Consider the following 15,324-nt stretch of genomic DNA (forward strand, 5'->3'; position numbering starts at 1 on the left):
GTGGGGTATTCAGGGACAGGTAAGAGGCCTAAATGGTTACTGGTGCTGTAAAATCACGGCTGCTTGCGACAAGTGGTGCAAAGCTGCTCAAGCCATGAGCAGGCACAGCTGCAGAGAAGGGTTTGTATGACAAAGGATAACCTGCTCGGGGGCAGGTTGTACTGCAGGCAGGTAATGCACACTCCACAACTCCTTCCTCAGCCATTCCATATAAACAGGTACCATTTCTGATTTTATTTCATCATACATACAGGTAATTCTCATGACACAACAAGATGAGAAACTCACATCCCTCTGAACCATTTGAATGGCTTGCCATAAACCAAATATGCCAAGTATGCCATACACCAACGGCCATACATTATATTCATATTGAACATGTACATGTTTCCTCTCTCACATCCTCCACTTTGCTTTCCAGACTTCTACAAACCATTTCCAGTATTGTTCAGGGACAGGACTCTAGTTCAGATAGGAGCCAGGGCACCACCCTGTGCGGGACATGGGGTTAAGGCTTCCTCCTATGAGGACTTATCCCCTAAAAATACCAAGCCTACAGCTTTGATTCATTCAGGGACTAGAGTGCACTGGAAATCACAAGGAGCCACAAGACCACATTTCAGTTCCTCAGAAGGCAATCAAGCAAACAAACCCCAAACATAGGAGAAGACCCAAAACCCAAACATAGAGAAGGGGGGAACACACACGTCTGAAGGAGCACAAAAGATAGGACGAATCTGTTTCTGTCTTCAGGGATTGACATGTGTTAACCCCCATTAACTGGTTTAAATCACAGACATGGGCTTTTCCTGGAGGAAGCACTGTTAAACTGTTTACATAGGTATATACACACAGAGTATGTGTATATATATATATATATATGCTGAAAATAGTTGTAATGTAATTGCTTTCACCTGATATGTAAACAGAGACAAGTGCCAGTATGTTTAATGAACACCTGATGTGTGTGATGTCAACCTGTCCCTTGCCTGGGCTACCTCTTCTTCCAACATCTCGTACACACAGCCCAAACAGAGCCTCCTGGTGCTCTCACTGGGCCTTTTGCACTTTTTAGGATCAAGTTAATCAATGCTGTAGCTTTCAGTGCTATTTTCAACAGTCCACTGTAGGAAATTAAAGTCACATCCTAGCCACAAAACAAATCAATGACAAAATCTTCTCCACTTTTCAATATAGTAAAACCTGAGATTTGAGTCACAAACTAGCTGAACTTACAGTAAAAAAAACCCTAAAATAACCCAAGCTGCTCACTTGAATTAGGGCTTCAGGTTGTTGCTGACAATTTTTTTTTTTAAAGCTGTTGGCCAGGGTTTAACTGTTTGCTACATGTGATGTACAATTTTCAGCTGCCTGCACTGAAATGGGACAAAAAAAAAATATAGTTTCCCCTCAATACACATTTTCTGAGGGGTGCTGGGAAATACCGAGGTAAGACCAATGTGCAGCTTCCCTCAGAGCATGAAGGGTGAAGCTTTACCTGGTACCACCCCCCACTGACCACAAATCTCTTGCAGCAACGTGGGCGGGTGAACCAAGGTGAGCAGGGCAGAGCTCAGCCAAGCTACCGCAGGAACGGGAGCTGGAGGGGAAGCAGCTGGGTTGCTGTCAAAAACAACATGAGAAGGGCTGTGCCTAATCTTCAGTGAAACACCCCCCCTGGCAGCAGCGATGTGACACCTCCTCACGTTGGCATCTTCTCTGGGGTGATGAGGGAGGACGCGGTACAGCCTTGAGCGTCTGCAGACAAATCACACATCAGCGTGCTGGGAAACCAAGGGACAGAGAACAATGGCCAGGATCAAGTTCCTGTGAAGCTGTGAGTGTGGGAGGGGAGTGGCTTCCCCTAATGGAAAGCTGTCTTTTCTCAAACCCCCTTTCTTTCACACACACACTGAGATGGGACACTGGAGCCCCCTTCTGTTCTCCTTGGGCAGCCAGCCAGACTTCCCTTTATCTGATGAAGTCAGCAAAACTAATGAGAAGCCAGTCTCAATCCATGCTGGAATGGAATAAAACCCAACCACCTGCATTGCCCCCACCCCAGGTAGGACTGGGACCATATATGAAGAGCAGTTCCTCAGTGGTACTGCTCAGTTAAGGATAAAAGCCTACCCCATTTTAATCTTAAAAACCACAAAAAAACACCCCAAACAAACAAAGCACCACCAAAACAAAAAACCCCAAACCAAAAAAGCCTTCAAGAGCCTCCTATTGAATTATTAACTGGCAAGAAAAAGCATGTTGTGGCCACTTGTAGCAGCCACTTCTCTTGCATGTAACCCTACCTTATCAACCACTCCATTACACCTTAGAAGCCAAAGCAACTACCCCTCTCCCAGAAGCCAGCTTAATATAAAAAATACGAATACTGTATCAAAAGACTGGGGGAAACAGTCCTAAGTATGGTTCATTCATCTTCTTTTAGGCATTGCTGCTGAGCCAATTGAAACACTTGTGCGTAGACAGCTTTAAAAAAAAAAAAACAACAAAAAACCAAATGTGGCTAGTTGTTACTTGTTCACATTGCTGATGAACTGACTACCAGCATGTGGCAGCCATAAAGCCCTAGTTTATTTTTTATATTTTTGAGGTACTGTTTTTTTTTCTCTGAAGCAGCTCTCTAGCAAATCACTTAAAGCCTATCCATTAGAACAATAGTTACACCAGTATTTACATTTGTCTGAACTGTGTGTTCAGACAAGCCTTGCTGTAACCAGTCCCTATGTCCTTTGGAATTGCTCCCAGTCTCCTTTCTTACAGGAAAAAGGTCTCCCTCCAGAGGTTGGCTCAGTGTCAGGGCTAAGGTGCACTGGTGAACATATGGGGCATGAGGAGGGGAGAACAAAACTGGGTTTTGACAGGTAGGAACGTGTTTCAGTGGAACCAGAGCAAGGTTGATGCCAAGAGAGCTTCCTTTATAAAAACCACTGAAACGCTGTGCAATCCATTGCAAACAATTGCTTCCTCTATCAGGGAAAGACCTTTGAAGTGTTCTGCCCTTCTTCAGGAGGGGAGAGGAGAAAAACCCAGCGGTACCTCTGGTGTCCTCGGGCAGATGCTCGCTTGTCATTTCTCTGCGGTACAAACCTTTTGCTGCATTCACACTGAAGCCTCAAGGTTCTTCCCTCCCCCCACCCTTTTACCCACAGTTTCAGATTTACAGGGATCTCTCAAATGCCGGGGGAGCAGCCCGGAGAGGGCAGCAACTCTGATACAGTCCCACAGGCCTGCCGCCCCTCAGGACACTTCAATGATCTCCATGCTGCCCGAAAAACTCGACTGACTGCCTACTTTCCCCAGTTCTTCTCTGGACCTATTGTCCGACATGATGCTCTCCCCAAATTCCATCTGGCAGCTCCTGCGCTTGAACTGCTTTTCGAAAGAGCTCTCCTCGTGCCAGCTCCTCCTGGAGTCCCCCCTGTCCCCCTGCTTTGCCCTCCTGCGCACGGCGCAGGCCGGGTCGCAGCCCGTGGGCAGCTGGCTGCAGCTGTAGGCGGAGTAGGCGGCGCTGTTCCCGTAGATGGCCGAGGCGGAGTAGAAATGCGAGGACTCGGCTGCGAAGTACCAGCTGTTGGTCAGGGATGCGGCCGACGCCTGAGGAGCCAAGATGTCCGAGTGCCAGCCCTTGAGGCCCAGCCCGGCAGCAGACTTTGCCAGGTGCTGCTGGCTGGTGGAGAGACCAAACAAGAAGTTCGTTCGGTAGTTGTCTTCCATGCTGCCGCTCCGGTGGAGGGGGTACAGGAGCGACCGCTGAGTGGTGGCACCGCCGCTGGCTCTCCCCAGGTGTTGCCGTTTGCCCTGGCTGTCCAGCTGCCACGTGTTCTGGGATTTTCTGGGAGGGTTTGCTTCCTCTTTGTCGGGGCTGGTTTCTGGGGTCTGCTCCGACACCTCCTGCACAGGGGAGAACTGACACAACTTGCTGCCGCCCTCCAAAGCAGTCGCGTGTTTGTAGTATTCCAGGGTGTCCTCAGAGGAGGCGAAGCCCTGAACCGACGCAGTCACACAGTTGCTACTTGATGAGTAGGACACAGATTTGATATCCAAAGAAAAAGAGCGCTTCAGCCGGTTGCTGTCTTCCACCTTATCCAGGGAGACGTGCAGTCCGTTTATGCCCTGCACCAGCGGGCCATCTTCCAGAGGGGACAAGTGCCCGCGTGGGGCACTGCCACAGTCCGTGGGTTTCTGCTCCACGATCTCAGAGGTAGCAGTGATGCAGAGCTGCTTCACGGAGAGGCTGCTCTGCCCACCCTCCGGGACCTGCACGTGCTCGCTGCTTTTTTCCAAGTGCAGAAGTTTCAACTTGCTGATATGTCCAGGCTGACCGGTCTGGGTTTTTATCTTTTTCTCAAAGTCCAAGAGCTGGCCCAGGAAATTGAAGTTGGGAGAAATAGTCGGCCTCTTTTCTTTCACAAATCTGGTAAGAAGGGACAAACAAACCAAGAATTACTTAAAGAACCTGCTGCTCAGACCTGAGATAACCCTCAAGTGAATGTTGTGAATGTCTACAGCCTATTCTTAACTTACCTTGGACTAGGGTTAAGTCAAGCACAAGTAACTTGAGGATGGAGTTAAAGTTTTAAGCAAAGTAATGCTGGATGCTGTCAATTGTCTCTATAGCTTACTTAAAGGTGGCTAAAAAGTGGGCGGGGAAAAAAGCATTTTTTCAACGCCTCATGATGTCCACAAGTGATTTGAGTGCATCATTTTCCTTATTTACTTCATCAGTGGGATCTTTGCTACCTTGGTTTCTGACTGGAGTTAAGAGCTCCTCAAGTTTTGCACGAACAACATTTGAGCTTTAGCCAAGAGACCGTCTCCCATGTGCTACAGAGAGTGGACACCTTCCCCATCATTCCGAGGGATGACATCACATATTCCTTTCACCTCTCCCATGCTGTTGTTACTGCAGTGGGCACTTCCTACCCTCTTTATCACAGTCAGGCAAGACAAAGAGCCATGACAGATTCTGACCTTATCCAGCAAGTTCCAGCAATTCCTACCCCACGCTGGTGTTGACCACTGATATGATAATCCAAAAGAAAAACAGAAAGGTGCAAATGCAGCATTAAAACAAAGAACATTCTCTCAAGTCCTGTAGGTGTTCAGCAGTGAAGGGCAACAGGATTGCCAAATCCCTAGAAAAATTCACCTGTTTTTGGGTCCTGTAGGAAGCAGCCTGACTGGCACAGGTGTGCCAATCCAAGCCCGGAGTCACGGACTGGGCTGAATATGGAGAAGGTGCAATGAGACTGAAAATGTTTTGCTGAACCAGAATTCTAAATGTATGAAAGACCTAAGTAATAGAAATCATGTCATATACTTCAAAGTTAAATACTTCCTACCTGTCTGATTTGCAACATAGCTAAATAAGTACTCTGCTTTTACAGGCTGCAAAGCACAAAGCTGCCCAAATCCCTCCTCCTCTGGTTTTGGGTTTTTTTTTTAAAGAAACATTCCTGGACAAAAGAATGAACAAGGGAAGAAACCCTGAGGAGCTAAATGTAGTACAAACACACATGTTATATGTCACTGGGAAAATTAAATATTATTAAAAATATAATCTCTCTGGGGAAGTGTACAGAAGATGAGTGTGCAGTCATTAAAACCAGTGTGAGAAAAATGGAAAGGTGTACTTGTGTATATGTGTGTATACCAGCACAAATGCAGGCAAGCACATGAAAAATATCGAACAAAACTTGCATTTTTATTAGTTTTTTTTTTTTAATTTGTGAAAGAGGGAACAATGCTAAGGAATAGTCCAGCTGACATGATAACCTGGAATATCAGCTTGCACAAGCTCCCACCCTTTCCTGGCCAGAACCAGGACAATATACATACATTTAATAAGCAGTTTACATTCCATGTATTTGCCTACTTGGAGCAAAGTCCATTTTGGAGGTAGGCAGTTAATATGAGCTGTGTGATGCCTATTCAACACCATTAATTTTTTTCTGGAGGAAGTCTATGCTTCAAACAGGAGTGTGCAGAGGACAGTGAACTACCAGGTAAAATGTCTGCTTCTACCCTTGGTCCTGTAACATTTTATCATTCACTGTAAAATAAGCCAACAAGAATTAGTATGAAAAGGAAATTTCTTCTTACCTGTAAGCTTCATCTAAGGACATATCCATTCTCTTCATGATATAGGCAATAGCAATTGTGGCAGAGCGAGATATCCCAGCTAAACAGTGCACTAACACACGGCCATTTGATGCTTTTGCTTTTTCTACGTAGCAAAGACATTGGCAAGAGTCAAAGTCAGCAGCATTTTACCATGATGAAAAGTTTGCAAAGAAAGCAATGTTATTGAAAATTATACAAAACTTCCAAATTAACTGCTAATTACAAATCTCATGGAAGCTTTTAACAAAAAAAAAATCACTTCTTTTCTCCAGCACTGTACAGCACTAAGTATAGAAAAAGCATAACACACACAGGAAACATACCATGGTTATACCTCAATTTAATGTGCACATAAACCACCCTATTTAGATGTCTGGGAAAGGTAATTGTTTCTAATTTTACATACAAGTAACAAGCAAGCATTCACGATGGAACAATTTGGCCAGTTCAAATTCGCCTAGCTCACTTCTCACAGGTCAGGACAGAAGCTGTTATGTCCAAATTTCTCATTCACTCTCTGCAGAGTGATTCTACCATCAGGATTCCACCAGGCTGCCTGAGAGCAGAGTTGTGCTCTTAAGTGTTTTTGTTCTGTCATGCTGGAACACGCAGTGGCAGAACGTTACTTTGCTGTGTTATTTTGCCTCTGTGCTTATATAAAAGCGATGCTGATCATGTACACAGACCCTGAGGGTATTTTCATACCACCCAGAAAGCATTCAGGGCTTCTCCAACCATAACAGCAAGGCAGACACGCAGAGGAATCAAAAAACTGTTTGAGAGAGAGAGAGAGAGAGAGAATTTAAATTTTCTTCTCACCTATAAAATCGATTGATTTATCCAACCAAGGCAAAATTTTCTCACAAAAGCTGTCGTTCACAGGCACTCTGAGGAAATGGGATTCTGGAATAAAATCAGGCTTGGGACAAGTATTGCTGGCATTCAGTACGTAGCCAATATCGTTCTGCTGCATCAGCTCCTAGGAGGGAGAGAATGATTAAGCCTAGAGGAGTCAAAAGGTACCTTTGGCACATTACAAAGCTGAAAAACCAAACTGAAATTTGTGTTGGAATTCCTTTAGCTGTATAAGGGACATTCTTTTGAGGAAAAGATAACTCCTCAGCTTTTAATTCATTTAACGACTTTTAATGAGACATCCAGTGCGTGCAAGTAACATTTGGGCTGCAAATCCCATAAAAACAAAGAACAGAAATAATAGTAGAATACCTTCTGCTACTTGGAAGCATCACTTCCAAGAGAATGAATTTTTTGTTGTTTTGGTTTAAATTCTCACTGTGCAAGCTGACAACAAACGCTTCCCACGTGCTGACCTGAATATGTGTTTTCCAGATCACATATCTGAGGTTGCCCTGTCACAGATATTGGTGAGAAATATGAAACGAAATGGATGCCTTTTGCAGTCTCCTCTCAGGTCTCAGGGGCTTTCTTTTTTCTAAGGGAATGTGAAAATTCCAGTATGTCACTGATTTCCCCCTCTCCCTTCCTGCACATCTCCCTGGCTGAACCAGCAAGCTCCCTTCAGCCCTGCCTGCCTTTCATAGCTGAGGCTGTTGCACCTTCCTTACACAGTGACATGTTTAAAAGGAGGAGTCCTATAAGGGAATAGCGGAATATTTGGAATTATCCAGAGAGGAAAGGTACTGGGAATGGGTTTCTTGGTGCAGGGGACTAGCTTGACTCCTGGTATCTTACTGGAGCAAGGGATACCCCCGATGCCCACCATCCCTGGGCTACACAGCTTTCCCCTTCCAGCATCCCAAGCTCTTCAGCATCAACCTCTGTGAAATGATTATTTGTTTCAGATCACTTAAGTTGAAATACTGGCTCCAAACCAGCTCACTCCCTGTTGTCACTGCTTGAAGGTGAGGAAGGAACAACTGGAATAGCCAGTACAAAAGTACATGGAGGGTCATGAACATTCTCATGTGTAAGGAAGGGAGGTGATGAACAAATGGGCTGCAATGATGCATTTTTGTTCAGAATACAGCTAACGGGGGGGAGGCAGGAAATAATGAATTTAGAAGAATGGAAAATGTATTATTTCTTTTAAAACATAAATGCTGGTGAGCTGCACAGTCCAGCCATCACAATTCCACAGTTATGCAAGGTTTTTGAGGTGGAATTGATTATTCAAATGGGAACAAAAAGGCTGCAGATGCCAAGTCTGAGATCTACAAGCCAAAAAGACAGCCCAAAATATTAATGCTTGTCTTTTGGACTAAGGCTAAAGAAAGAAGTTATGCTTCCTTCTATTCTAAAGTATCAATCATTCCCTGTGCAACCTGCTCCAGTATAATAACCATAACAGTGCCTTCATTGTAAGGCACCCAAGAGGAAGAAGTGAATTATGATGGGAGGAAGATCCAGAAATCCTAATACTAACAACTTTGTGAAAAGAAGGTAAATGCTCTTTTGTAAGCTTATTTACATTTTATGACTTGTTTAATCTGAAAATTAATAGCACCCTAAAATGTTATTTTGTTCCAGGAAATAAAATCCAGGTCTGGAAGAAAAGAAAGAGAATAGTTATGTAAGCAGGAAAGCAGAAAGTTTTACAGTTTAAATGCTGGTAAAAACCTTGAGGTGTAAGTAGGAGGCTTGTTCTGGCCCATAACCCCAATACAGATTTTTTTTTTCTGTTATACTAACTTTCAGAAAGGACACTATCACTGCTGTCTAGGTTAGAATTTAGTCTCCCTCTCTTTCACAAAGAGCAATGAATATCACTACCCTCTTGCAATGCCACAGAGATAACCACAATGTATCACACTGAGACCCAAAACTGAAACAAACTTTTCTCTTAGAACTTTTATGAGGTTTTTAGTATTGCAACACCGCAAAAAATATTATGTACATTTTCAGACTTACAAATTTAGAAAGAAATCTGTAAAAAATATAAAAATTATCCTAAGACTTTCCTGAATTAATCATTAGTTCTGCTGAAGGACACAAAGAAAGCATTTCTGTTTGCATGTCTTTCCTAAATAAAGCATTATTAGCAGAGGTATTAATGGCAAGTAGCTTTAGTATTTTAAAAGATCATGAATACAGACAGTCCTTCTAGCCATTCACTCAGAGATAAGCTTATAAAGCTCCTAAAAAGGGAGGCTCATCTTGATAAAATATCAAAATCTTTAAATCATCAGGTCAAATTACTAATGCAGATTAAGAGTTCTTTTTGCAGATATTTTTGAGACAATTTAATTTTAGAAAAATCAGTACGTCTGGTGAACAGAAGGAATCATGAGAACTCAGAGACAGCATTTCAAGGCAAAAATGAGGTCAGTGTGTACAACTACATCTTAATAGTTTTGGAAATCTTACTAGAATTTTTCAGCAATTTGTTTTGTTTTTTTTTTTTTTTTAAATCTGGACCTGAGTAGAAAACAGCTATTTTAATCTTAACAGAAAGTTGGCTTCTTGTCCCAGGTACCTCCTGCAAGGCCATTAAACCAGGGCATGCAAACTTAACCACTTCCCAGCTCCTTGACTGTCTTAACAAAGACAGAACTTTGCTAATTACCCCTATTTTTTTGTTTCTGGCCCTCCACTTTTGAATGTTCTTTACTCCCCAGCTTTCTTACCAGGTATTTCTGGGCAACCAATATAGCACGAGTCATCCTTCTTGCTCTGCCCAATATCCTTGTATAGGATACAGGCTTCCCCAGAAGCAAAGCACGTTGAAGGAAGAGCAGCAGAGATCCATTATTTGTGTTCCTAACGTGCCAATGTCTCGCTACCACTTCCAGTTAAATCAAGAAACTGATTAAATCCGGGAAACTGGGAGTTGCCGACATTTGGGAAAACATCACGTGGACTCTGTGAGGTAGAAATTGTAATTTGTTTCCACAGCTGATTAATATTTTCCAATATTAAAGATGGAAGCTATTTTGCATTTTCCAGAGGCAACCATGTACACTGAAGAGGTGGGATAAACCACCAACACTAAAATCTTCTTCAGTGCAGTGAACAAGTGACCTGCCCAGAACAAAGCATCTCCCGTGTTTGTTCAAAGTAAGAGGAAAAAGATACAAAAAATAAATAGATCTGAAATCGTAAGATGTGTATTTGCCCTAAAAATGAATAAGAAATCTAAGAGGTGTTTTAGTTGCCAATGGAAGAACTTCCAAAAGATGGGCTGTCAAGGATGACACCAGGCAGTAAGAACTTCCTGAACTTTCTGTAGGTGGTATGCTGTCATTTTTGTCATTCTCCACACCAAATGGGAAACACAGTAATCTTTGATTTTCATTCCCAAGAGTATGTGAAGAAGTACCAATCCAACCAACTCCTGGGGCTCTTACATTAATTCTAAAGTACCTGCAGCTGCAGGACTTCCTTCAACACACACGGCAATTATCAAGACTGTAGATTAAGGGAGAAGAGAGCCACCCCCAGGGCTGAGCTGCAGCCAGCTCTGCCACACTCAGGGCTCACCAGCAGTAGTTGAGGTTTTTAGCCTCCTCCAGCCCTATAATGAAAGTTCTGACCACTGCTACCACCTGGATTCCATTCCTAGAGAGGCACACATACCATGCCTGTGCCCAACACTTATTCGTAGGCACCAATTTGCTGCAAGAAAAAGGAACAGCCTCTTTCAACCCCCTGGGATTATGCACCACTTAGGGGTCACACCACTAGAGTTCCAGTCACATCCCAAACAAAGTAACACATCCCTGGCCCCGGAAGAGAACAAGTTGTTCCCTCCCTCCCCACCCTGCCTTAGAATAAGGCATAAAAGCATCTTTCCCCTTCTTCCCCTTCCAGCATCCCAAGCTCTTCAGCATCAACCTCTGTGAAATGATTATTTGTTTCAGATCACTAAGTTGAAATACTGGCTCCAAACCAGCTCACTCCCTGTTGTCACTGCTTGAAGGTGAGGAAGGAACAACTGGAATAGGAAGAGGAAGCATAAAAGCATCTTTCTAATACCCTACAATTGAAAGCAAAGAATTTTTTTTTTCTTTTAATTACTTAGTTCCTGCTGTCTTTTGTCTGGAGACCACAAATTACTTTTGTGGCAGGAATAGCAATAAGCTGCTTTGACATCCATCATAAGTGAATCAAGTTTGAATTGCTGACTCCCTACCTGGCAGTAAAGACAAGGAAGATTTTAAAGGACAAAGCAGATGCAATGACTTCTGACCATCCTCCATTTCTGTCCTCACTATTAAAGCAGAATTACCTTCTACATGATTACTTGGTTTCAAAAATGCCCTTAAAATAACTAAAAATAGCCTATCAATGGCCAGATTGGAATGGAATGAAAGTAGAAGAAAACAGTGAAAAATACAATGGTCAAAGTACATGAATGTGATCCAGTTACAGGACTGTGTAGGACAGTTCCTGGCTTAAGCTTTGTACACGGATACCAAACCATACACAAAAGCCTGGCACATAATTAAGGCAATGTGGCAGGGGGAAGCACCCCTTCCCTCTCCCCTATCCATGGATTTAATGCCAGCTTATGAAGGCTGTTGGAGATTGAACAGGACTGTCAGATAATATGGGAGGCAAGAGGGCACATGCAGCAGAAGTCATAAAAATTCTTTTGTGAAGGGACCCAAGATTCAGACTGGAAGCAACATGAGTTGATCTCCTCATGGAAGCAAATATCTGTGGAACATAGACCTACAGCAATTTGAGACAAGCTCTTTTAAACATCTGATAGTCCAGCATCCTACAAGTGATATATTTGATGACTTTGCTGACCATTTTAAATACACAAAAATATTCTGGGCTATTCTTCAGGAGCAGAAATTACTAAATGTACAGGTACTTAGAAACAGGAGAAGTTTCTTACTGCAGTGCTACCATAAAAGCTCATTTTAAACAACCCCACTGATTGTCCAGGTCTGAACATTTCAGTCAATGTACAAAGATTTGTTTGCAGTAGTCCCTTATTACACAATTCATGGTATTTAAAGGCTATTTTTTCTAGCACTTGAAGGAAATGCTAAAAAACAGACAACCTTCCTTTGTCCTACCATTAAATGTAACTGTTAACATCTGAGACCTGCCAAAACAAACCAGTCAGAGCTGTAGACAGGAAAGTACATCTGCTGTAATGGCAGATATGATAGTTTGCTGTTGGTTGATGGGTTACTGAGGAAAGCACCACATCATCTTCTCTGAGACAAAGGAGGAAGAAGAAGAGCAGGTTTTATATTACATGGCACGTAGATGAATTACATGGCCCGGTGGATCATCAGTTCTCACACAGCTTTCCATGGCTTATGCAGGCAGCTCTTATCTGCACCTACTTCAGCTGTTTCACAGCTATGACAGAAGCATGGATAAAGATACATGGAGCTCATGTACTCATCCAGGTAAACCCCATGGCACCCAGAATAACTCACCTTGTTGAGGACATCTCGCTGGCACCCAAGATAGAGATGAGGCAGTATTCTAGTCGGGCCAATGTTGGAAACAGGTAGGCAAGGCTGAGAAATGCAAGTAGGGATGAGCGTGGATTTTCCTTCACAGAGACCAGGAAAAGAGCTGGAGAACTCGGCAAATCCACCTGTGAGAGGAAGCGTATGTATTCAGTTCACATGTCGTGGTGCAGCCACTGGTGCTCGTACCAGTTCTTGGAAAGCAGCAATTTGTTGTAGGAGATGGGGAGGCACTGAGGGCCAGCAGAAAAGCCCTGAAGAGAAACTGTAACTGTGCCTCTTCCAGACCCACCATGACTGTGGAACCATTCAGCAGCCCCCAAGGCATTGCTACATATTCCCACTCTGCCAAGAATTTCTCTCTACCTCCATTCCTTAGAAGTTTTTGATGCCTCCTCCCCCCATCCTTAACAATGTGGAAATGAGACTTGGAAAAACAGCCACAGCACCCACCATACCCAAAGCATGCACATCTTTTAGTCTCCACCCCAGCAAGCTGTTTTTCTGAACACTTCCTTCTTCTGTATTAGGTTTGTACTGAGAGTTCATTATGAAAAAGTCATGTTTACTCAATTTAGTGAAAGCGTCAATACGCATTTATTAATGTTAGCTTTTAAAATCCCACATCACTGTTTTGTGTGCTGCTCCATAATTAACATCTTTCATTCAGCACACTGGAAGAAGTTTCAGCTTTCAAAGCCACGCCAAGCCAAGGTTTCTCCACCTCAAGTGGGGGACATGAAGCAGAGAGGGGACTACAGGGGAAGGTTTCACCAAGCCATGGACTCCCCCAGCAGACCACCAGGAGCCTCTACTCCCTTTAATGCTTGCTGGTTCTTTATGTGCACCAGTTGATAGGCCCTACCTGTAAATATGGCTCCAAACATTTTCATTACCATTTCCCACCACTGCATTAAACCACTCAGGAAAACCAGGGTGGAGTGACTGATAACACATTTAAATCCACCTAAAATCCTCGTGGCCACCAAAAATGCTCCTTGGCTGTTTCACCATCAGCATGGCACAGCTGCTATGAAGCATGAAGGGAATAAAACATGAGGCTGAGACTGTTCTAGACTCAAGCTCCATTCCTTTTTCTTGCTTGGCTAGTTCCTGGCTTCCACCCCATTCACAAGGGCTGCATCACACATCTGTGCTACCAGCTGTCGTCAAACTGGCCTTACCCACAGTTATAAAAAAAACCCCAATGAAACCTTCAGCAAAGAACTTACACTTTGACACATCTTCACAAAAGCTAGCTAGCTTTTACCAAGCCTCACTAAACCTCAGGCTCAGCTCATTCTCATACTTCACCTTCATAAACTAGTATGAAGAAGAACCTAAGGCAGCTGCCTAAATCAGTATGTTACAGGCTTTTCTTGGCTGTTTTCACCATTTAACAGTCAGCCAATAAGGGTGAAAGTTGCAAACCACAGTGAAAAACCCCAGCTACTTCCACACCATTAGAGATGAGCAGAGTTTTAACTGCAGGAAGAGTAATTATAAGCTGTTCAGAATGAGGCATCTTTTTGTCATCAAGGAATTGGAAGTATTAACGTGCTGAATCTGCCAAATGTTATGTTCACTATTAATACAGTTTGAAGAAATGAATTAAAATTATTCAGGAATAACATAATTTTGTCAGGGCTTGCATTACCATTGCCTGTATTATGCCTATTGTTTAGATTTTAAAATCTGTATCATTAGTCAATATAGAAACACCAAGGTAATAGCCAAGTGTGTGCCCATTTTATATGAAACAAAAAAAGCCAGCAATCAGATTTCAGAGCAAACAACTTATGAACACCAATTCCTGCTCAGTCAAACAAACAAACAAACAAATAAATAACTTGTCTATTTTGTTAGACAAGCTAAGGCACTGCCCATCACAGAGCCATAGCTCCAAACTAAAGGACCAAAGCTAGAGACACAGCAAAGGTTTGGCTCTGACATTTTCTATTCTATTACCTGGGATTCCTCCTTCTTGCTTTACAACTTCCCTGTTCAGGCAGCACAGACCCTGCTTGTTCAATGTGTCCACTGAATGACAGGAAGAGTTTGCAAAATAATTCTCTGGCATACTTTCTAAATTTTCTTCTGTACAGCACAATGTTTTCCCCTCTGTTACAGGAAGCATTGTTTTAATTTATAGGCAGTATATGCCCCTTGGATTAAATTTAAGCAGTTCTTTGACAGGGTGGGGAAGAAGGGGAAATCAACTATTGGCCTTTGGTTTCATTTGCTTATTCTTTATTTCTTGGGAACATTGTTGGCTGCTTTCTGGATCCTCTCACCCCCACAGCTGAAAATAGAGTAGTCCTTACAAAGAAGCTACATAAGCAAGGATTTTATGTCTGTGCTTTCTTTGCAGAAGAAAAGTTCAACAATAAAGGTTTCTTCCCAACTGCCTACAGATTGGTCTCACTTCTGTGTGAAACCTGTGACAAGAAATTAAGCAAGAAGCTAATGTGCAAAACACCCGAGATTCTGAGAGATGAAACCCCATGCTCTGTCATCATAAGTGTAAGGAGCAATTTTTTATTTTATTTTTATTCCAGGGCTCTGTCAAGGCAAATTCATGCGATTCAAGATTGGATTCTTCAACACTTCCTCTAGGGCATTCATCCTTTCAGAGTCATGTTTCTTCTTTCCTACTTGTGCTTCCCTAGGAACATGTTGCTTCAGTATCTTTACAACATGAATTATAATCACAAAGCTCTCAAATCAGTTAAGTTTGGCATTACATTACCTACCTTTACTGTGC

At 43.0% G+C, this 15,324-nt stretch overlaps 1 protein-coding gene across 3 annotated transcripts in view; it reads right to left on the minus strand.

The window, feature by feature from the left end:
• Positions 1 to 208: 208 nt before the first annotated feature.
• DUSP16 (dual specificity phosphatase 16) overlaps positions 209 to 15,324 on the minus strand; it is a 61,778-nt gene continuing 46,662 nt past the window's right edge. For all 3 annotated transcript variants that reach the window (XM_027702486.1, XM_027702485.1, XM_027702487.1), the window contains 4 exons: positions 12,525 to 12,688; positions 6,964 to 7,123; positions 6,124 to 6,247; positions 209 to 4,435 (listed from right to left, as the gene is read on the minus strand). In XM_027702486.1, coding sequence (XP_027558287.1) covers positions 3,259 to 4,435; positions 6,124 to 6,247; positions 6,964 to 7,123; positions 12,525 to 12,688 — 1,625 coding nt within the window. In that variant the 3' untranslated portion in view covers positions 209 to 3,258. The remainder of the gene's footprint in view (positions 4,436 to 6,123; positions 6,248 to 6,963; positions 7,124 to 12,524; positions 12,689 to 15,324) is intronic.

This window comes from Neopelma chrysocephalum, unplaced genomic scaffold, assembly GCF_003984885.1.
Source record: "Neopelma chrysocephalum unplaced genomic scaffold, ASM398488v2 Primary Assembly neopelma1_188, whole genome shotgun sequence".
NCBI lineage: Eukaryota > Metazoa > Chordata > Aves > Passeriformes > Pipridae > Neopelma > Neopelma chrysocephalum.